Source organism: Thermobia domestica, chromosome 13 (genome assembly GCF_964235325.1).
Source record: "Thermobia domestica chromosome 13, izTheDome1.hap1.1, whole genome shotgun sequence".
Classification (NCBI taxonomy): Eukaryota; Metazoa; Arthropoda; class Insecta; order Zygentoma; family Lepismatidae; genus Thermobia; species Thermobia domestica.
Genome location: NC_137466.1, coordinates 81,600,870 through 81,624,585, shown reverse-complemented (window position 1 = coordinate 81,624,585; position 23,716 = coordinate 81,600,870). Strand labels below are relative to the sequence as shown.

Here is a 23,716-nt window from a genome sequence, read left to right as displayed (position 1 = left end):
CTTAATTCCTGAAAATTCTGAGAAGGGAGTGGATTAGCTCCACTCTGTCGTTCAGTGATATACCCAAAATGTTCAACTGGGTTAAGATCATGTGAGTTTAGGGGCCACTGTGGCAATAGAAATTCACCATTGTGATCTTCGAACCACTGCAGCACAATTTTCACATAGAGCTTGTCAAGCAAACATAGGCAGAGCTATGGGGGCCATTGCCCCCTCAACTTTTTGACAAAAAAAAAAATAAAAATGCCACCAATAAGATCCTTCAATTCTCATTTGTATTTACCGTGCCCGCCCAGCAGACAAAAGGTCTGCCTCCCCAGGAGACAATTCCTAACTCCGCCCATGCAGGCAAATCAGATTCCAAGATCACAGCGTTGACAACGTCGCTTTAAGCGTATTGATGAACACTAGAGGAGTGCTCAAAGGCAAACGTCAAATTGGCTGTCATACATAATAATGGTGTTTGTTGTTGATGGAAAGTGTAAACGTCTCTTCTATAGAAACTTTTTTGACAAAAGAATTTTGTTCTGTAAATATCTTAAATTATGATAGCTTCTAATTTAAATTTCATTAATTTTGGTTAATTTTCGTTAGCAATTTGAAATAATTCTTTTTCATGTTCCCTTTCCCTCCTAGAAGGAAGACAAATAATATATTTTATGGAAGTTATCTTGCCCCTTCAACCACACTGCAAAAAATAGAGAAACTACTTTTAGACACAGTAAGTCACTGTACCCATTACCGACACTCTTTGAACACCTCCAGAAGACACATATTCACCCCTTGTAGATACTGTGTTGTCCAAGTATATCCCAGATGTATGTACAAAATGCATATCAACACTTGTTTTCGAACTGCTTGCCGAAAAGAAGTGTTTTAAATATGTCATATTATATACTGTTTTCGGAGAATGGACGCTTTTGGACACGCAAAGCACACTTTATTAACACACATTTTATATATTTTCCCCTCAACATCTGTACTAAAAGTGTTTAAATTCTGTTTTATTTTTTCTGTTTAAATTCTGTTTTATTCTTCGTTTCTTCTTGATTCTTAAATCAAATGATCTTACAGTAGCCTTTTAGTTTTGTTGTGGTGTTTCTCCTTTTATTGGAAAGATATCCTTGATGATACAGAATTATTTTGTCTTTAAAGTTATCGAACCACTACTGATGGTAATAATATCTATGAAATGGAACTATCTAGAAGCTCACCTTACCAAAATTGTTTTGCTTATCTTAGACAATACATTATCTTAATGAAGTTTTGTTCCATATCCTCCTCGAAAGTTTTCACTGCCAAAACGGTTATAAAGTAGTTACCACCAAACTCTGTAGGTAATGCAGTATTTTCTGTGCGCCTCGTTTAGGGTTCGAATCCACGTAGTAGTTCGGGTACTAATTTAAATAGTACGGATCGATCTCACGTAGTCTTATCTTCCAAACGAACTTTGAACTCAATCCAATCCAACAGTCATTAAATTAAATCTCTCTCTTGTAACTTCTTACGCTTAGACATAATGTAACATAATGTTGTAACTAAGAGTGAGTAACCATTTCATTAGGCTATTTCTTTTTTTTCTGTTTCTTTAACAGGAGAATTAATATTACGCGTTTTGGTGAGAAGACCCATTGTTACTCATCCGTGACTCCGCAAAGTTACTACATAATATATGCAGAGATAATACTTCAAAAGGTTGCCGCCAAATACGACGATTTGTTCGGTGCCGCTGCTGATTGGACAGAAGAAAATGAGCAACGCGTATGGTCAGCTTTAGGTAAGTACATATTCTATGTATTACTTATCTATAAAACAAGAACTCGTGCAGAAAATGATTCAGCAATGTTTCTAGAGATTATTAATATGTAGATTTATGCTGTTTGTTTTATTTAGTTTAGATTATTTCTTAATGTCAGAACTACACTGAGACATTGTTTTAGATTTTCGAATTTGTTAGAATAGTAACAAGTAGCTTCATCATTGTCACATTTAAAGGAACATTCATCGCTGAAGACATATGACCTACTTGGAGTATCTACCACACTATAGTAACGTTTATCTGCTTAGCAGGCCCGTAACTAGAAGGTAATCAAAGCGGTCTAAACGACCACCTTCAGCCCCCGTGAATCTTTCAGTAGTTTGTTGTCAGGAAATAAGTGTCAAGAATGTACGATGAATTTAAGGTAGCCTCCCCCAAAGGTTATCTCGTCCCCTCCCCATCTGTCTTAGTGTTCAAGCTTCTGACCTGCTGCTTAGCAAATCCCTTCATGAGGTGATTGTGTAAAATTCTTCGTTTTAGCTTTCTTTTCCTAAGGGTACCAGTAACCATAATAAAAGACTATTGTTAAATCCGTTTGTTTGTAATGTGCAAATGAATGAACGTAGTTCAATAATTTTTGAAAGTTACTAGGCAACAAACACAACCATTATATGAACTACACAAGACTACCTAATTGTTACTAGTGGTTAAACGGCTGCAGGCCTGGCGCACAATCAAGGGCTATGTGCACTACGAGCGCACAAAATCCATTGCGATAGTGCCATATTATATCAAACAGTTTTTGTCATTAATCGACTGATTTTTCATTACAAAAGCGTCATCAACCGTATAAGAGAAGATAACAGAATAAAACCAAAACTATTTGCCGAGAAGTACTACGCGCATTGTGCTCCCTGGGCACAAGTTCTGTCAATTTCGTACTAGAAAATAAAACAAACTTAGAGGTAAGTTAATATAATTTTATATCTTCACTTTCATGCTGTTGGCGGATACTTTAAAAAAGTTAACAGCTATATGCCTTATTAGTACTCACTGGAATAAGTTTGAAATTAAACAGCAAGGACAAGTGCATAAGCGATTTTTGTAAAAGTATATTTTAAACTTGTTCAAATCTGGTACATGAATAAACCCAAGTATATTTTCCTTGCAAAACATTTTAGCAGCACTTACAGTATTATTTTGATAGCCTATGGTGCTCACATTTCGGTGCGATAGTAAAAATTAATCCCAAAATTTCTCTACGTAATTATTTAGTACTTAGAAAATACTACTTAGTGAAAACTTTATGTTGTCAATATATTCAACACTCTAAACGAATAAGTCTTCAAATTCAATTATGATTTCTTTGCCATTGATGACGAGCTAAGCAAGAAATATTGTTTATGATTGACCGAAGGTTGACGTCAACTTTCATCACCAAGGCTGTATGAGAAAGAACCTACTGTCTAAAGTTTACATTCAAGATAGACACTCTTAACAGCAATCGAACCTAGCACATACGCACAGAAAACACGCACCTTAGCCACTTGTTAATAAGGAATCACTAACTTTGTTGTAGAGCGCACTTCTCTTGTGCGTGAGATCCCCGTTAAGTAGGGATGCACGCGAGACGAGACGAGACGAGAAATGGAAAAGTCTCGTCTCGTCTCGCAACCTCAAATGTTGGTCACGTCTCGCGTCTCGTCTCGTCTCGCAAATGTGAAGTCTCGTCTCGCATAAAATTTTGAGTCTCGTCTCGCGTCTCGCGCGAGACTTTCTCGCATGGTCTCGCAGTCTCGCATATATCCTGGGTTAAAATTTTGTAATGTGTTATTCTATGGCTGTTAATGAATGATGATGTGATATTCTGTCCGAAGGCAGGTATTTGACCTAAAAGTCCCTTGGCGAGGTGAACCCATGCTGGTTTGCCATTGCTTTCCATGGGATGAATGTTCATAACATCCTAAGGAGACGGAACCTAGAGTTCAACATGTATCCGAATTTGTGTCCCCTCCGCCCCAAATTAAAAGAAAAGTTGTGCTGGAATTTGATTGCTGGACCATTAATTTTCGTCAAATTAACAGCATAATTTACTGCAAAACCAGCATAAATTGTTGCTGGATCCAACACTGTTTTCCAGCTTAGAGGTCTCCAGCAATATTTTCCAGTATGAAATGCGGGCACATTTTTGCCCCGAAAAAAAAGTCGCCAATGTAATTAGGATATAAAGAATATAACGTTTCCGTATATGTTTATCTGAACTCATTAAACCAAACCCGGATCCTTTACTATATCTATATGTAAATTTCTTCGTCTTTATTTAGCCGGATTTCAGCCTTGTCTTTGCCTGCTTCTAGTCCGAGGAATGCTCTAACGTCATAATATCCAAAATTGACACGGATTGTTCCCTTAGAATAGTTTTGAACTTTCTTTTCAGAAAGTTTAAACTCTCTAGCATTAAATTTGTGGAAGCAGCAGAGAAAATATAACAATACGTTACTTGTGTAGGAGAACAGTGCTGCTATCTATTGTCGCCTATCTCCCTTTACACCAGCCACCAAGGAATAACATTACTTGTGTCAACGGACTTGTGGATAACATATACTAATATACTAACCTAAATAACTGATATACAACATAATTATCCAGATCCTGGCATTTTGGGCTATTTTTTAGACTTTCAGTCAAGCAACTACTGCATCGTCACTATTTATCCTAGGATCATGGTTCATACATCATTCTCTTCAGAATGGAGCTGGCTTTCAAATGGTAACACTTGCTTGCCTATACCATATACCAGGAGAGGGAAAAGTGATGTCAAAGGGAAAATTTTGAGGGATATTTTTCAAACTTTGGGACCCTCTGGAGCAGCCCTGTGTGAACGTAGAGAACTCAAAAAAATCTGATAAATAGTACTTGGTAGACTAAATGTGTGTACCATATTTCAAGTTTCTATCTTGAATAGTAAGGGCGGGAGAAATTTTATCAAGAATCCCCACAATGCCCCAAATTACCGCAAAACACCATGATCTCAGGGGAAAAAAATCCTGAGACATCCCTAATTACCCTAGGGTCATGTTTCGCTCATCATTCTCTTCAGAATAGAACTGCCTTTCAGACGGTATGACTCACGTGTCTCCATCATGTATGTGAGGAGAGAAAATCCCGAAAAACGGGATTTTTTGGGTCTAAATATCCCTTTTTTCAACTGTTTCCCCCTCTGGATACCCCCTGTTTTAACGCAGAGATCTGAAAAAAATCTGATAAATACTACTCGGTAGACTGAATGTTTGTGCAAAATTTCAATCTTCCACGTGAAAAAATAAGCCCGCCCAAAAATAATGAACATAGGCTTAATAAGGGAAAATATATATTTTTAAAATTATGACGTCATCACCTCCTATGTCTGGACGCAGGAACGTGTGAAACCATACGTAAGGTCTTCTACAATGCCTCTGGAGTTGAAAAACAAAACAAAACAAAAAAAACGGACGAAAAAGCTCAAATAGAAGAGTTATAACGCAATGTACCATGAAACACCCGTATGGTACAAATTGTATCATAGGATCCCCAAAATGCTAATAACAATTATAAATCAATGGCTCGCAACCGGAGTGCCGCGGGGAATAGTGATAATTAATTTTCAACACTTTAGACACTGTCAAATATGCTATGAACTTACCTTAGTTTCCTTCTTCTGAGGGAAATATATTGTTATATCCTCCTTCCTGTAGCTACTCTTCTGATCTTTGTCGCTGTCGGGGTAGAGAATCGCGTACTCTTTCTTGTGAATATTTTGCAAGTGTTTCTTCAGCCCCGTTATATTACGAGAATGCATTTTCAATTCTATCTTCTTAGGCTTACATACTTTATAAATAGCCAACTCAGCATTCGTCGCAATTTCAAAGTAATCCTGGAACTTACTTTTACGCCCTGCTGTTTTGGGTGATTCAAGACTCGAACTTGCAGAAATAGTACCTGAATCCGTTTCACTTTCAACTGGATCCCCATTGGCTCTTCTAAAATATCGTCGCCACTATCAACATTTACACGTTTTGGTCGTTTCCTTGAAGGGTGATTTTCCATTATAAAGATGTTTTTATACCACCAAAAACGCTTGTAGATAACAAAAGAACTCCTCACAACACCATACGACCCAATTCTTTTGATTCGTTCGCGCTTGTAGCAATGTTGCATTATCGCATTTTATCAACTTTCGCTTTCAACTTATATAGTGTTGCAGAAAATAAAATTACTGACAGATATAGGGCTATTCCTACCATCTCCCACCAAACCTATAGGGCCATCCTACCAAACCAGTATTTGAATTAAACTTCTGAACTAGAGGGGGATGTTTTTGATAAATATATAGAAAGAAAATACTTATTCCATGTAAAAATATCATGTTATTTCTGCGAGCCGGACCGGGGATAAACTTTAACGAGAGGGAATTTCCCCGCCATCCCCCAATATTAATCGTTAGCAGTAATGTGAAAAAGTGAGAAACAACAGAAATATCACATTTCGCAGCAATAGGGAGTCTTATTCGCTTTTCAGACCAAAAACAGTTGTTCATGTATTCGTGCGCGCCTGCGTGAATGTGTTTGTGTCGCAAAATAAAGTCCTAAATCGATGCTGTAATAAATTTCTAATTTACAAAGCTTTTCTTTTTTAATGATGTTTAGAAACTAAAGAAGGCTTTAATTCTGAAAATCAACCTTGAATAATAATAAATCTCATAAAATGTCTATTGCCCCAATCACTTTTTTGTTCCTGGAGACATTAACGCTCAACTTAGAAAACTCAATAAATGTAAAATCACTAAATATACAATTAAATGTAATTTATAAATGTTGCGAGACTGCGAGAAGTCTCGCGAGACTTCTCGTGCGAGACTTAACCGAGTCTCGTCTCGCGTCTCGTCTCGCATGGTTTAGTCTCGTCTCGCGTCTCGCATAAGATTTTCAGTGTCGTCTCGCATCTCGTCTCGCAAATGCGAGACGAGACGCGAGACGAGACGAGACTTCTCGCGTCTCGCGTGCATCCCTACCGTTAAGTGAACTTTGTGGTGAACAAACACCGAGTGCGTGGGGCTTTCTCGGGAGTATCCCGTTTCCTCATACTGCTGTCATTCCACTATTATCATCCATCTCATCATAATTGTTCCCCTTAGCCTCGGTGTAAATCGTGGGACGTTAAACTAGAAAAAGCAATCTTGTTGAGAGACAGGTTAACTAATAACTATTGGTATGGTATTTCTCCTAGAAGATGTCCTTGTTCTAATGTTACTGACCTAATAAATACAAGATTCATGCTAATATTTGCTTGTCAACATTAGTATGAAACACCAATTATAATTACAACATGTATCAATTGTAGAATTATAAAATAATAATTTATTGTTATGAAGATATCCCTTCCAAGTAACGCCTGATGAAGATAACGTTAAGTTATTGAAACTGTTATGCCTTATTTTAATTTCAATAAATAAATATATAATCTGGTCAGAAAAGTATTAATTATTGAACCAATAGTATGTATACAGATGCTTGTTTTACTCTAAGATATTGTAAACTTAGTAAATCGATAAATCAATCTGAAATCTGAAGAAACTTGCGTGCCTTTCCCTTCTCTGGACGGTTTATTGAGGTGCTTCAAATGTGTCCGACTTTTCTTAAAACTACGGCAGCACAGTGATAAAGACAAGGATGCCTATTTCGTAACTCGACATACAGTACATTACACACTTTATTAATAAAATTATACTTATTTTGGAGGGAAATGATTGATGTAGCATAAAGACTTCGTCTTGCACTTAATTTGTGCTCTTCTTATATAAACAACCTTCTTCTATATTTTTTTCTGAGAATATAGATGGTATTATTTAACAATTATTTATCGTCTGTTCGACTGCAGTATAACACTCAGTGCTACATATACAAAGAGTCTTGAAGTGATAGACCCCCCTCTCCAAATACTTCGAACTCTTCCCAACAAAAAATTCTGAGTGCGCGCCTGGATGGGTGCTTTCAGTTCGACTTCCGGCCACAGAGTTTGCGGTGGACAATATCATATCTATGGGTTTTCTCAGAGTTTTCCAGTTTTCTTCCACTTTCTCATTTCATCAAATAATTAGTTCATAATCATTCATTTTTATACATCATCCATATTCTTTAGTATACAAGGCATACACGAGACACGTAAAATTAAAAATTTTATTTCATTGCAAACGTTACAACTTAACTTTTAATATATTTAGTATTTCCAAAATGGATTTATTTTAATTTGTATTGTTTGTAACAGATTACTTATATTGGAGCAGTACATTTGTAAATTAATTGTGAGATCATTAGCTTTGCTAGGCAGTATTATTAACTTGACTGTTTTCCCTAAATTTGGGAGAAAACAGTGTCTAAAGGGAAATAACTTCTGTATTGGTAATTCATAAGGGGAAATAACAGTTAATTATCCCTGAAGTTCTTGTTTACTTTGCCTAAAAACTCAGTGCTCGCTTAACCCATTGGTTATTTTTGCTTATACTCAAATTTACTATGTTATTACTCTAAGATATATTACAGATAGACCCGAACTCGTAGGCCTATGGCTTCTAAGTATTTAACAAACTCGTAGAATCCTTTTTGGTAGTTTAGTGAAAAAAAAAGTCTTTACTTTTAACCTTCGTTTTTCTAAACGTACTTTGATTTTCGAAAATATAAAAGTAGCCTTGGAAATGAAATAGACAAGTAGCAAATATTCTTTATTTTTGCACATTATAATTTTTAAGTTTATACATAATTATGGCAATATATTGCTACGCTGAGAATTTTCCACTTTGCCAAGGTACGAGTGACCTCATTATAGTTCAAAGACTGCAATTGTTTCTGACATTATGTACAGGACAGAGTGCGTTAAGTCTATTCTGTTCTGTGGTAGGTCGTTATTTAACCTACTTAGCGCTGAAAACGAGCACTTCGTCTCCTAACTGTTGCCCCCCTTCGAGATTGGGGCTCTAGGCTGCACTTAGAAGGTCAAAGCAGACATTTGCTTCTGATTAGAGATCTCATTTCTAAAGCAGGATATAGAATAGAACTATCATTCCAACTCAGCACAAACACAACTATCTTTTGGTACATGAACTATATATATAGGCTATATATAAAGGAATCTGTAAGATTCTGGAGAACTTAGATGAGTTTACGTAAGATCTTGAAAGTAGTTTATAAAACTGTGCAACTGGAATATATAATCTTAATGTAAAAAAGTAATAAGAAAACATTTCTTTATAGAACAGTCATGTGTGGTCTCAGCTTAGAGGACCGCAAAGTATGAGTACCGTTGGTACTCGATACCAAATAAATCCAATTGTACTTCAAAAGAATATGATAGCAGATCACATAATATCATTTGAAAAAAATAGCTCATACAAAAATTATGAATAATGTTTTTGGAAGCTGAGACTGGGGACTGAACTTACTCGTCTCACACATAAATTTTGTAAAATTAATTATAAAGTGTGGTCGGGCCTCTACCAACTCCATCCACATTTGCAAGGTTAAAATTTAAGGATTTCGATGAAATACAAGGAGATCTGAAACATAATTGAGGTTTTTGGGATGACATCACTGTTACTAACGTAATGTTGAACTATATGGCGCTACAGGGGGCCACGTGGCTCAGTGGTAGAGCGCTCACCTCTAGGTGCGTGGGAGCCCTGATTCGATCCCTGACCAATTAAGTTTGTGGTGGACAACATCGTGCCCATGGGTTTTCTCGGGGTACTCCCGTTTCCTCTCACTTCCTCATTCCACCAATTCTTCCATCACCATTCACTTGCTTTAAACATCGGGGGGCGCGGTGGCTCAGTGGTAGAGCGTTCAACTCTGGTGCTTGGGGTCCCGGGTTCGATCTCAGCCCCCGCCAAGTGAACCTTGTGGTGGACAAACACCGTGCTCGTGGGTTTTCTCGGGGTTCCCCGTTTCCTCCCACTTTCTTCATTCCACCATTTCACTCATCTCTCATCATCACCGTCTCCTTTAGCGTAACCGGCATAACCGTGGGACGTAAAACTTAAAGATTTCATTTCATTTTTGCTTTAAACATCGTCTTCTTTGGCCTAAAGGACATTACGTGGGACGTTAAACAGAAAGATGTCATTTCATTTTTTTTATATGGAGCTACTTGTGAAAAGAAGTAGGCAATCCTAATTGAAAAAAAATAAAAAAAAAAATATTCCTTGGATTGTGTACCATCAGTGAATGTTTAGATTCTGAAACAGATTTATGGGACTTAATTTTCGTTGTTTCTTTAAAACCAATTCTTGAAAGAAATAATAAAAGGGAAAGAAGAAAGTAAAGAAAGAAGCATTGTAAATCGAGAACGTACAACTGTAAAAAGGAAATAAAATAATCTCACGGAGAAATATTTAAGCTTAAAGGTCGACGCTTCTACGGTATTACCACCTAACAAAGAGCAACTGGCTTCTTATTGTTTTCTTCTTTCCTTTCTTATTCGACTTTCGTTTTCGTCTATTCTTGCTTTTTCTGACATTATATACGTCCACATAAAAGTTGTTTAATCAAGCAATTACTTTCCACAGGTATTATTAAAACCTGGGTAAAACGTGGAAGCGATTGTCCTAGTTCCAATGCACTCTACTATTGTGCTGCCAAAATGTCTTGAGCCGTGGCAAAAATGCGAACTAAAGCTCACACCCTCACACACCCACGGGTTGAGCCAATAAGAGTTCAGCTGTTGCTAAGCGAGAGAAAGCAGTGGAATTCCTTCAGCCGATAGCAGCGCTTACATCAGAAGACTAGGGATCAAGTCAATGTGGTATATCTTTAACTTAAGGGTCTTCACTACAACGAAATTAAACTACCGCTAATTTTAGAGTTTTTCTGTAATATTTTCAAAACAAATAAAAATATTCGAAAAGCGGAAACGTAGTGAACTAGACAATACGATTTTGCATGCGTTACCTTTATCACAATTCAGCTATCTGTTTTTGGTATACTTCTATTTACAGAACTCGCAAAAATGTTAAATCTATCTACAGTTGTAAATCAAAAACAGAGAGAGGAGTTGTGATAACGGTATCACATGAAAGATCATGTTGTCTAGTTCACTACGTTTCTGCGTTTCGAGTATTTTTATTTGTTTTGAAGATATTACAGAAAAACTCTAAAATTAACGGTAGTTGAATTTCGCTGTAGTGAAGACCCTTAAAGAAAAATATTACCTAATGTGATGGAAGAAAACCTTATGGCATGAAGAACAGAAGATTAGAACATTATAACAATAACAAATGTAGGAGGATTCTATTTAATTTATTATCTTGTTTATATAATTCTGTAATTCTTCGTCTTTAAGTAATTCATTTCTTTTAAACTCTTCATGTATACCATACGCAATCTTTGAACTTACATTCTTCCTGCATATCACATAGATATTAAACATTTAGTCAACTTTACTAACATCAACAACTTGACAAATTTCAACTAATTTTCACACTCACTACAGTTACATGGTTTATTTTCTTTCAGTGTGTCATAGACAATCATTGCAACTAATTTTCTTCATTCTTACCTTTGATATTTTTAATGATCTATTTTCTTCCTCTGTACCATTGGCAATCTTGCTTATTTTTTTTTTCCTGCAAAGCATAAACCATCTTAATTTCTTTTCTTCCTACATACCATAGAAAATCTCTATAATGTATTCTCTTACTCTATATTCTAAACGATATTAGTATTTTATTTCTGTTGATTTCTTTGTTTCAAGCTTAATATCCCTTTTCAACATCGTGACTATATGAGACGTGGACCGTCAGTTTAATGTGCGTTCCGAAGCTCTTGAGCTCCCATCAGAAATCAACCCCGACCGTTTCGCACTAGAGCACAGTGATCCAGACACCCTCCAAACCTGAAAAAACCTCAAAAATCGAAATTATCAGAAATATGAAAGATCTTACACATTTAATAAGGAAAGACGTAAGGTGTGCAGAAACAAGTAGGTTTCCGTGCATGTCGTAAGGGTTGGGCCTACAATTAGCACCAATGTGAAAGATTAAAGTCATGGAAGAATAAGATGTATGCACCCTAGTAGCAAACGCGAAGTTCATGATGTGAAAACAAAATAATGTTTCATTGTTAGGTGTCAATAATGATCGTGCAAAACATTGTTATATATTTACCGTTCGTGACACATACGAGGTGCTATTCAAAATATTCGGGACTGGTGCTGCCATCTGGGGAAAATGCACTTGTGGACTAATGACCGCCATCACCCTCGAAGTAGTTCCCTTCCGCACGAAGACACCGGTCCCAGCGATTCTGCCATTGGCCAAACGTATCCTGGAAGTCCTGTTCTTTGAGGGTGTTTAGCACCGCCAGCGATGCTTCTTGAATCCTCTCAACTGTGTCGAACCGAAAACCTTTGAACTTGCTTTTCAGTTTTGGGAATAGCGCGAAGTCACAGAGTGCCAAATCCGGCGAGTACGGTGGGTAGGGCACAACCGTCATGTTGTTCTTTTTAATAATAGTAGTAATAATAATAATAGTGTTTGTTGTTCTAATAATAGTAATAATAATGATAATAATAGTGTAACCCTATAAGTTTTTATAATGTAATGACTATGTAGCAAGGGCACGGATCCTGGGGAGGCCAGCCCTCCCCCCAAAGTTCATGTGGACCCCCTCATTATATTTGTGAATATACAATATTTTGCATAATTTGAATGCAATTTGTCTAAAAATCCTCATATATATGCCGTCTGCATCTGAATGCCCCCCCCCCCCAAACTTACTGAGAAATCGGCGCCCTTGCTATGTGGTACTGATCAATATTGCTGTCGCTGGAGGAGTTGACTAATACAATCTGCCTCAAACATAATTTTAACTAATTATTATTAAATTCTTCATGATTTTTAAGTTCTAAAATTTCGCGACACACCCTAGGGGACTGTGTGACACACCAATGTGTCGCGACGCAGTGGTTGGTCTAGATCACTACACTAAGCCAGTAATGATATATATATTTTTTTCATTGTGGTTCAAAATGTACACAGAATGCTAGAAATTCATTAGGGAATTTGGTTGACGAAAATGTCTTCTCTGTCCATGTGTCCGTCCGTTTGTCCGGGATACAAAAATCTGAAGAACTACTGAAGAATGAATCGCCAGCAATTTTGGCCTGAAAGTAGAATATCAAAAGTTAGTATTTAAAAAATGAAATTAAATATTTGAGTTTTACGTCCCACGATTATGCCAGTTAGGCTAAAGGAGACTTTGATTATGAGAAATGAATGAAATGGTGGAATGAAGAGAGTGGGAGGAAACGGGAGAACCCCGAGAGAACTCATGAGCACGGTGTTTGTCCATCACAAAGTCCACACGGCGCGAGCTGGGATCGAACCAGGGACCCCAAGCACCGGAGGTGAACGCTCTACCACTGAACCACCGCGCCCCCAGTTATTATTTAAGTTCGTTGATTAAGGTGATATTCAAATCAGAAGTGGAACAACTCAACAACTTCCGGTTTCAACGTTGAGCGCTGTAGAGCAAAAACGGTAATAGATAGCGAGAAGCGATTTTCTGCAAACATTAAAGGTCCCAAGAATATATTTCATCTCCCCTGTAATCTTACCACTAAAACTGAAAAGCACAACAATCTAATACCACTTCCGGTTTCAAAATTAATAAAAGATATTGCATCGTAAAACCAAACTTCTTCTTGGGGTGTACACATGACACTGTTGTTTGTTTTATTTAACAAATCTGTAGATGCAGTCCATAAAACTTACTTATACTGCAACAATCATCAACTACCAACAATAGTGGGATAAAAATGGAAGATAGTCCACTTGGGCCTATTTAGAGGTATCATCCCGGCATTCACGTTGTGGAACTGAGGGAAAAGTCTGAAACACTTGTCAGAATATCCGGTTACCGAATTTGAACCTGAAATTTCCCGATTACGAAGCAAGAATGCTACCCACTGGCCTATGCTCGGTGGTTAAGAAATTAGGAGTACAAGAATAAAAGTAAAATTAGAATTTGAAATACCACGTTACAGTCAGCGACAAAAGTTTTTTTTCCGTTTGATGAAATTAGTTTGGTAAATAACTTCGAAATGGAAGGACAATTCGAGTACAGTTTTTAGTATTTTTTTTTTAAAGAATGTAATTTGCTGTATATTCCAGCCTTGAAACTCTTTGAAACTGTGACGTTCCACCGTTATTTCCAAAATAAATTTTACCAAACTGAAAGAATTTTTGTCCCTGACTGGACAAGAAATAAAACATTTATAATTTCATTATACAAATATTAACTTGTACTTTTTCCGACGGAAAGGCTCTGTGACTTCTTACATTTTTTTAAGTAATCACTTGACAGAGGACATTCTACGTAAGTTACATTGTTAAGGAAGGCAATACAGATTGCAACTCTCTTTTATCACTCCTTCCTTTCTGTCATTTATTTGTGTACAGTGTGTTTCACTTCTGAAGATTCTTGTTTTTCCCATTAACTTTTCAGGTGATATTAAATGCATAAAACATCCAAAAGCGTCTGAACTTGTTTTTCTCTATCGTTGTATATTCCTACCCTCCTCCCCAATCCCCAACCTTCAAAAGACTTACTGCATTTATTTTTGCTGAAGGCGAAATGAGCGAGACACACACACAGCAAACACAAAGGAACAGAAAGAGGAACTAAATTGTATTTCCAGTGACAAAGTTTCCAGAAAACAAAGACAGTATTAAAGGAAGAAAGAAAGAAGGAGAGGGAAAAGAAGATAAATGATTTGAGTCGAAAAAAATTTTTTTACAAGGCTTTGGTGCGTTGTGTCGGCTCGGAAGTAATAAAGTGATACTCTGTTTTCATTTGTTTCTTCTGCTGACATTTCCCGCCTCCCTCTGTTTGATCCTTCTGTGTAAAAAAAAATTGCTGTCTTCTAATTGTTACTCATATTCTATATAGTCTGTAGTGGCGTAGACAGAGATGGACTCACGAGAGCTTGAGTTGCTTCAAAACTTTTAAAAATTAAAAGTGTAAAATTGAGTGTCGAAACAGTAAGTTTTGAAACAGTAATCTCGATTTCCTTCCTCTTAAGTGTTACAGTTGCATCATTTCGGATTTTGCCGTGGGGGGAGGGGGGAGGGAGAGGAACAAGATTGTCCACCACCAACATAAGACTTTCATTCTTTTTTTTTTACAAAAAAAATAATATTAGTACACATTTTTAAAAATAAACCATGTGTTTTTTTCAAAATTACGGGGGAGCATTACCCTGCCCTCCTCAAATGATGTCCCTGAGATTTCCCTTTTAACAACAGTTCAGTCTGGATTTTACCCAGGCACACAACCAGAAATTTTTGTTGGCTGGGGTCCAAACTTTTGAGGTGAGAGATCCAACACTACAAGGCACTACGTACGAGGGCTGATCAAATACTGAGTCTGATTATTGTACCGCAGTTTCCGTTGTTGCCGAATGCCGGCACTTTTGATAGTTGAAAGAGTTGTGTTTCATGTATACTCTCACTAGGTGGCAGCATTGTCGTATCGGTAGGTTGGGAGTAATCCGCTATGTTTTTTAGACACTGCTTCCATTTCGCCTCACAACGTACTGTGTATAGATCCTTATGCATACAATGGAGGTTACACGAGAAGAACAGTATGGAGCAATAAAATTTTGCTTTCGCTTGAACCACATAGCTTCTGAAACGTACGAAAAGTTCAGGCAAGCTTACGGTGAAAGTGTATTACCTGCAAAGATTTGGTTTGAATTAAAACAAATATCCTGTTGCATATACGTATATTTTTGTAGTAGAACAATTAGTTATTAGTCTTCTTAATATGTTTCTTTATCACTTTTATCAAATTATAATAAAGTAATACAGGGGCAAAGGAAAAACATTGAGAATGATTCTTTCTTTACTTATGGAACACTGGAATGGGTCCAGATTCGCGTTTTTTTTTTTTTTTTAATTAGTCTCCTTTGAGTTGAAAGCACTTCGCCCAAAGTATCGTCTAATCTTGAAAAATGTGCTGAATACCGTCCTTTTAGTATAATTCCTTTAAATCAGCCTCAACCTTCTTTATGATAGTCTCCGAAGAACCAAAATACTCCTGTCTTACCTTCTTTCCCAGACAGAGGCAAGAGAAAAAGTCACAGGAAGCTAAGTCTGGAAAACATGGAAGATACGGGACACATTCAAATGTTTCTTAGGACCAATTGTTAAGTAACAACGTTGTACACCTGAGGGTGTGCATTGTCGTGATGTAGACGCCAACCAGAAAGATACAGTTCCTGCCATTTTCTTCGGATGTGTTTAATAAGAACGTCTAAAGCAGACTTGTAATACTCTAAGTAACCGTCATATGCAGAGGGACTTTATGTTGGTACGCCATTCCACAGCAGTTGAAGAACCAAATATCCATGATTTTTCCTGTCGACCAAACAGCCTGCGTCTTCTTTGGGGTCGGAGATTCAGGTGATTTCCATACTGAACTGATCTGTTTGCTTTCGAGTCGTAATTGTGAAGCCATATCTGATCTCTAATTATGGTATGCATCTTTCATTCTCCACTACCAGACGTTGAAATTCCATGCACACTTCTACTCGCACCATCTTTTGTTCAGGGGAGAATCCATCTCATACAAACGCACCTCATATCCAAGTGATTATGTAGAATTGGGAACACATTGGCATGGGAAATATGTAACATGTATGCCAGTATGTCAATTGTTATTTGTTGGTCTTCACGAACAAGGACAATGACAGCATGTTTTCGTTTACTTCTGTTGCTGGATCACATAGGCCGCCTTACTTTTTTTTAGGTAAGGGATTAGATTTGTGAAAGTTCTTTAATCATCAATTTTTCTTATTTCATCATATTTGGCTTCATATGAGAACAAACTAACCCCAGCCATTAGAGGATTACGCCCTCTCGTTGGCAAAGGTTTCAATACATGCTGGTAGTGCTAATACATATGCAACAGGTGGTCTAAGTGCAATGCAAAAACAAAGAGAAATTAAAGAAGAAACACGTAAAATTAGTCTGGAAAAATGAACAACATATAAAGCAGTGCAAGAAATAATTAACGGTGCAAATATACAAATATATATAATTAAAGAATAAATGTAACTAGGTATGATAAACAGGTATGATAATGATATGAAGTGCATTGACGTCCCAATCACATTGGGAACATGAGTAGAGATGCGCACGGGACGAGTCGAGACAGAATTTTCCTGACAAAATTCGAGTCGAATCATAGCTCTTCCAATAGAGAAATACACATTTTTCGAGTCGAGACATCAATTTTACAGCACATTTTTGAGACGAGACAGCCTCAAATCTTGTCTCGTGCGCATCCCTACTCTAGACTGATGTAAGACGTAATGATAGCCCAATGTTAGTGATGAGTGAAGAACATGTGCTAAAATGGAAAAATATGAGATAGATGATCTATGGCAATGTAAATGTCAAATATTGCTTTCTCTGTGGCGTCCAAATTTGTTGTCTGAACATAGAGTGTGGTGAGGATGTTGAGCGGTGAGTGCTGATATTGAGGTGGAGCATCTGTATGGCATCAACTCTTAAGGTATCGAGATAGAGTGGATGAGCATTTGTAACGCGGGATTGAATGTATCTTGTCCGGAGTGTAGCAAGATGATCGAAAATGGTTGGAAAATCTATGTGTTCGTAGGTCATGCAATTTTGACATGGTAATCGAATCCGATATGCCAGGCGAATAACATGGCGTTCCATAATTGCTAACTTCTCGTAGAGTTTAGGTGAAGCATGACACCAGGCAATGTAAGCAAATGTGAGAAGAGGTCGAATAAGAACGTTGTATGTCTTTAGTAAGACATCCGCACCTAGTCCCCAGGTCGTACCCGTAAGGCGGCGTAGAAGATTTAATCTAATTGATGCTTTTTGCGCCAGTTTCTGAAAGTGAGACTTCCAGGTGAGTTTGGTACCACATACCACAAGAAGATAAATGTAGCAGAAACGGTTGGTCGAAGAAAATGGCCGTCAACTGATACACAAAGATTAGCAGGATTTCGGCGTACTTTAGTTCTACGTTTAGGTGGAAGAAAAAAAGAGCTTGTGTTTTCTCCAAATTGACAGTTAATTTCCATGTCCTGCTCCAGATAAGAAAATTGTCCAGTGTCAGTTGTAGGCTTCTGCTAATTTGAAGCATAGTTTTCCCAAGTGATAAAAATGGAAAATATTGGAAAATATAGACATTAGACGGTGGTCTAGGCATATCTGAGGTATATAAGATATATAATAATGGAGTAAGTACAAAGCCCTGAGGTACGCCTGTATGAGGAAAAGTAGGTCTAGAGAGGGCACCTCCTATTGAAACATATGCTATTCGATTACTTAAAAAAGAATAAATGAGACGGATGTAACTAGTGAGTAGTTGGAGTGACTGTAGTTTGCGCAGCAAGCCATGGTGCCATACTTTATCAAAAGCTTTTCTAAATCCATAAGGACTAGACATGATGGAAGAGCTTTATTGTATTGATTGGTGAGAACCGTGGTTAGGCGTAGCAGTTGGTCACTAATAGAAAAGTTTGGCTTGAAACCTGCTTGATATGTTGGTAACAGATCGTGTTCTTTAAGATAAACATATAGTCTGTTAACGAGAATCTTTTCAAATAACTTACTGAAGACAGAAGTTAACTGAATGGGCCTGTAGGAAGTAACATCATGAATAGACTTGTTTGATTTATGAAACATGCACACCTTTGAGACTTTCCAATGTAGCGGATAATAACCAGTGTTGAGTATGAAATTATAAATACATACTAGCAAAGAAATAAATAGAGGTGGACGAGATACTATCCATTTCGGGTATTGTATTACGTTTCCTTCGAAGAGCGGTATGTAATTCAGGAGCCGTGATTGGTCTGGAAAGAGGATGATTGATGTCGGTTTGATGTGATGTTGAAGGTTGTAAAGAATGTATTCTGGAAATATCAATGCGTTCGCTCTGGCATGGAGACTCAGTAGGGGTGAATACTGTTTGTAGTTGGTCTGCGAAAGCATTGGCTTGATCTGCGTCTGAAAGAAGTGGAACGTTATTGACATGAAGCGGATATGTTGTAACAATGGTTTTTCCAGTTAAGTGATGAAATTTCTTCCAGTAGCAGGTAGGTTGTGCTTCGTCTCTCAGCTTATTGCAAGCACTAATCCAGTGCCTCCATTTATATTCAATGAGGTAGTTTTTAACTGCCTGTTGCCATTGTCTGTGACAATGAAGACGTGCCTTGTTCCCAGTACGATGATACTCTCGAATGTGCTGCCGTGCACGTTTTACAATGTCCAAATATTGAAGCGGTAACTTTGGTCTGTGTGGACAGATTTTGTCCTCAGGAATGGATGTTTGAGCATTTGCAATTAAGCTATCTGTAAGCCGGGAAATACAAGTAGTATAATACAATTCAGGCTCAGTAGTTGGTACTATGAGATGTCGAATGTCTCTTTCAATAGTTGTTCTATAAGTATTCCAATCAGCTTTATCACAACGTTTAACAGTACGAGAGACTGGAGTGGTGTGGCAAAGATGGCCCTTATTAAGCATTAGTTTTACTGGGCAGTGATCGCTACGGATTGTGTCAAGAACTTGTATTGTACAGTCACCGACCAGATTAAGTGACATAATTACAACATCTGGTGTTATTTGACTACTTGGCCGGGTATGACTAGGTACCGGTAAGTCATGGATATGCAAATGTAACTGTTGAGTTACGTAGTTCAAAAAATGTTTTTCCCGGTCGCTTCGACTATGAATATTGATATCAACCATAATGATGACATTTCGAAAGTTTTGGGCAATATAATTGACAAAATCGAATGGAATTGGATGTCTGGGCCGAATATAGATTGTAGCAACGTTTATAACGATGAAGGGAAAGTAAAGGGAGAAGAGAAGATCTTCTGGATGATTAACACAAGCCTATAGGTGATATTGTCTGAATGATAATTTTGGTGAAAAACCTGAATGAATTTTTCAATGTTGATGCCCTTTTGAATAAGCTCCTCGTGCAATTCGTCGTCCGTGAACTCTGGGAGAACACCACGAATAACGACAGATAACATTGGCGTTTTTCTTAGGAGGTGATGGTTGTTTCGGCCTAGAATCAACTTTTTTTTTTTTGATAGCTTTGCGTTTTTCCCAAAGATTTCGTAAAGTGCTCTATTATGTAAATAGGTTCCGAAATTAGGATCTTTTGATTTTATAATGTACCCATTTCTAGTCTTGATTATTTGTCCAACATTAGCGCGTGGAACGTATTTAATGATCTGGAGAAAGATCATCTTTGGATGAGTGTATTTCGTGTCAAAATCGGTGAGGAGCAAATTGTAAACAGGATCTGGAGTTATGCTAAGAGTTACAGATGATGATTCTGAAGGTGGCGATCCAGTGTCCATTGGTTGGATGTTAGGAGAATGAGATCCACCGCAAAGTCTTGTTGCAGATTGGATTGAGTCAGTGGATGAATGTCTTTCTTTAGACGTACTCGCTACTGGTTGTCTACCTCATGAAAAGAGTCGGGTGCGACTGGTAGTTCCAGTGGGTGCAGCTTGGGCACGTAAAGTGCGTATATTTGTAGGAAGAGAAACTGGTAATCCTGCACGTCGATCGAGAACCGATTGTCCGTTAGCATTACCAGAATCCACCATCATTATAAAGTAGCTTAGGGCCAAAGCCCAAAAAATACGAAAATGAATGAAAAGATGATGATGATGAGGCTCAAAAAACAAGTTTGTCCTTCGAAAGTGAAATTTCCGTCAGCCCTCTAAGTGCTGTATGCGTTCTTTGGCTCACAAATGCGTATTGCAACACTTGGTCTTAGCTAGCACATTAACTGATACAAGAGAGGTTAGGCACCTTGATTCAGTGATGTACTTTATTTTTAAAACACGTCTCTCCTCAAATTCTTTGAATCATCAAAGTGCTGTGGATTGTGGCAGAATATCATCACCGTATGCCAACTGCAACAATTTGTATGCTTCCATGGCGAAATTTTACGAACGCAAAACTTCAAAGCAGCATATCACAGTTTAACACTGGCTGCTCAGTCTAACACTAGCTGCACAACTTAACATCAAATAACGCAGGTATTATTATTAGGATTAGTCTGATATACAGACTGAGGAATTTGCCATTTATTATACGAGGAGAATACGAGTATGTTCTATCAGGTGAGTTTTCTTACACACATTTTAAACCTATCGTAGACTCAACAAATAGCAGTATCACTTGTACACCGCGCGAAGGAGTTTGGTTTGTATGGCATACTTTCTCAATCATAAATGAATTATCTCCATCGACGAACTCGATTCCTACCTTTTGACCTTCAACATCCTGGCCAAACTTGCTGGTGATGCATCAAGACCTTGATATTTTTGTCGTCCGGACTTAAAGGAGACACGGACAGACACTCCTTGAAAGCTATGGGGATCCAAATTCCAAAAACAGTTAAAGGAGTTTGATCTACCAACTTTAATATCAGTAGAGGAGAAAAGAGAACCTATACCTTGGACGTTCAATCAACACTTTTTTTTTCTAAAAGAATTCCTTAAGTTCTTATCCCTTTGGTATATGATAATCGAATATTGAAAACGGAAATTTCCAGTTTCAATTGTAGAATAAGAGAGGACATGAAATATTTGTTCTTGAGACACTGAACCTCCGCGAAGAAAGAAATATTCTGAAAATCGTTTACCTTTTTTTTTATATCGCGATCTAATGTTAGTAAAATTATGTCAAACACTGCCTGTGTCAATGGAGGAAAAGCCGTTTCTTTCTTAAGAGACTAGTCTCCTAGAACGAAATCCTGTTTCCTGTAAAAGATCATAGCTAGTGGTATATAGAAACGATGAACCTGAATATCATATCATATTGAATGTGTTGGCTAAATATGACGATAAGAGTGTGACTGCCTCTGATCCTTACTAAGTTTTGAAATCTTCCAGATAAGGATGTGACCATACAGGGTTCAAATAACAAGAAATGTTACAGATTCCAAGAGTAATCAATTTATTAGTGTTTATCTTTTGTATTAAAGATTCTTCGTGAAATATTTTCTTGAAACATAGCTAATATCAATTATTTTTATATATACCCATAATTCACTAATATTTAAAAATAGGTAAATCAAATTAATCAACTTATATTATTTAATTATTTTCCAATCGCTTATACTCATAAATTTTCTTTCAACTTGTCGTTTTTGACAGTAATATAAGTATGAAACACTACAGAATCCTAGTTGTTAACTTGCGAATCATTTCAGATGTGTATATTTCCTGGATTAGGCTATGACATTCACCAAGTTCCCAATACTACTAAAACAGTTGTGAGTATTCCCATTGTTTGTTTACTAAATCCGGGTGTTATTAGATATTAGATAAACATAACGATAACAGTTCGCATTTGTAATGTTAAACATGCGAAGGAAACAAAAATACAATAAACAATATAGTTTGAAATTTTTTATGTGATTAATGATTACAGCTTAGTGTTTCTTCAGCACTGAAGCCATGTGTGACAACACTTGTTACTTTAAGGATCAAACCACTAGTCCGGTTTGTATCTGTATCAAAATCACTGGGAATAGAAACGAAATCTTTAATTTTTACGTTCCAGCATTATGCCGACTATACTAAAGGAGACGGTGATGATGAGAAACGAATGAAATGGTGGAGTGAAGAAAGTGGGAGGAAACGGGAGAAACCGGAGAAAACCCATGCACACGCTGTTTGTTCACTACAAAGCTCATTTGGCGCGAACTGAGATCGAACCAAGGACTCCATGCACCAGAGGTGAACGCTCTACCACAGGCACCGCGGCCCCTCACTGTAAATATAATAGAATTCGAGGCTACGTGCACAAAAGAAAAAAAAAGTATGCCGCGAGACACTCGGCCACAAAAGGCTGTTTTTAATAGTCTCATTTTTCAGTCTACTAATTTATGTACAGCGTCACATAATATGTATATTTAAGGGCCTCACTAGCACCGTATTTCCCTGTTCTCTTTCTGCACAGCTTATATAGCGCGTTCAGTGTGCAAGGGAATCAAATTCAGTTCTTTTGTTCATTTTGAGCATATTTCACCTTAAAGATCTGAACTGAAGCACCTTTTAGAGATGTTCAGATATAAATAACTCCTTTACTACAAATATCAACATTAAATTTTCATTTACTTAAAGGTACCTTACAAACTTGGTGTGTCACTCACAACTTAGGCAATGTCAGATTGATTCTCTTGTGATCTGAACACCTCCATATGATTAATGCTTTATTAGTGCAGAGGAGCAAAATAAATCGATCGCTCCTCTTAAATATTAATTATTTGAATTTATCATTCTCTTTCGTTCACATTAAATTAAGAATCTAAATCAGTTTAAATATGCTGCTGGATGATTGCCCACACTGATAAAGTTTAATTGTTTATGATACGAGTGACAGAAGAAATCGGATTATAACTCCATTATCTAATCAAATGTTGAGTTTTCAGACGCCATTTAATTTAAAGATGGTGAGTCTATGTATAGAGCAGTGGTTCTTAACTGATGTGCCACGAGATTCGGCATGTTTGTCGCGAAACTTTCAAGGCAATGACAGTGACAACGAAAATTACATGAAAATAAAACAGTGACAACGAAAACTACATGAAAATAAAGTCATTCATAATAACTTTGGAAAAAGAAAAAAAATGAAATGAAATCTGTAAGTTTAACGTCCCACGGTTTTGCCGGTTAGGCTAAAGGAGACGATGATAATGAGAAATGAGTGAAATGGTGGAATGAAGAAAGTGGGAGGAAACGGGAGAACCCCGAGAAAACCCACGAGCACGGTGTTTGTCCACCACATTGGAAAAAGAAAGAACACGAAAATATTCCAAGGATTTTAAAAATAGCTTATTTTTCACAGA

General features: G+C 37.2%; 1 protein-coding gene across 1 annotated transcript in view; it reads left to right on the top strand.

Moving 5' to 3' along the window:
- Positions 1-1,340: 1,340 nt before the first annotated feature.
- The window catches only part of LOC145667656 (uncharacterized), a 459,855-nt gene continuing 437,479 nt past the window's right edge, over positions 1,341-23,716 (top strand). The window contains exons 1-2 of the mRNA XM_081735114.1: positions 1,341-1,345; positions 1,596-1,777. Of these exons, the coding sequence (XP_081591240.1) occupies positions 1,341-1,345; positions 1,596-1,777 (187 nt within the window). The remainder of the gene's footprint in view (positions 1,346-1,595; positions 1,778-23,716) is intronic.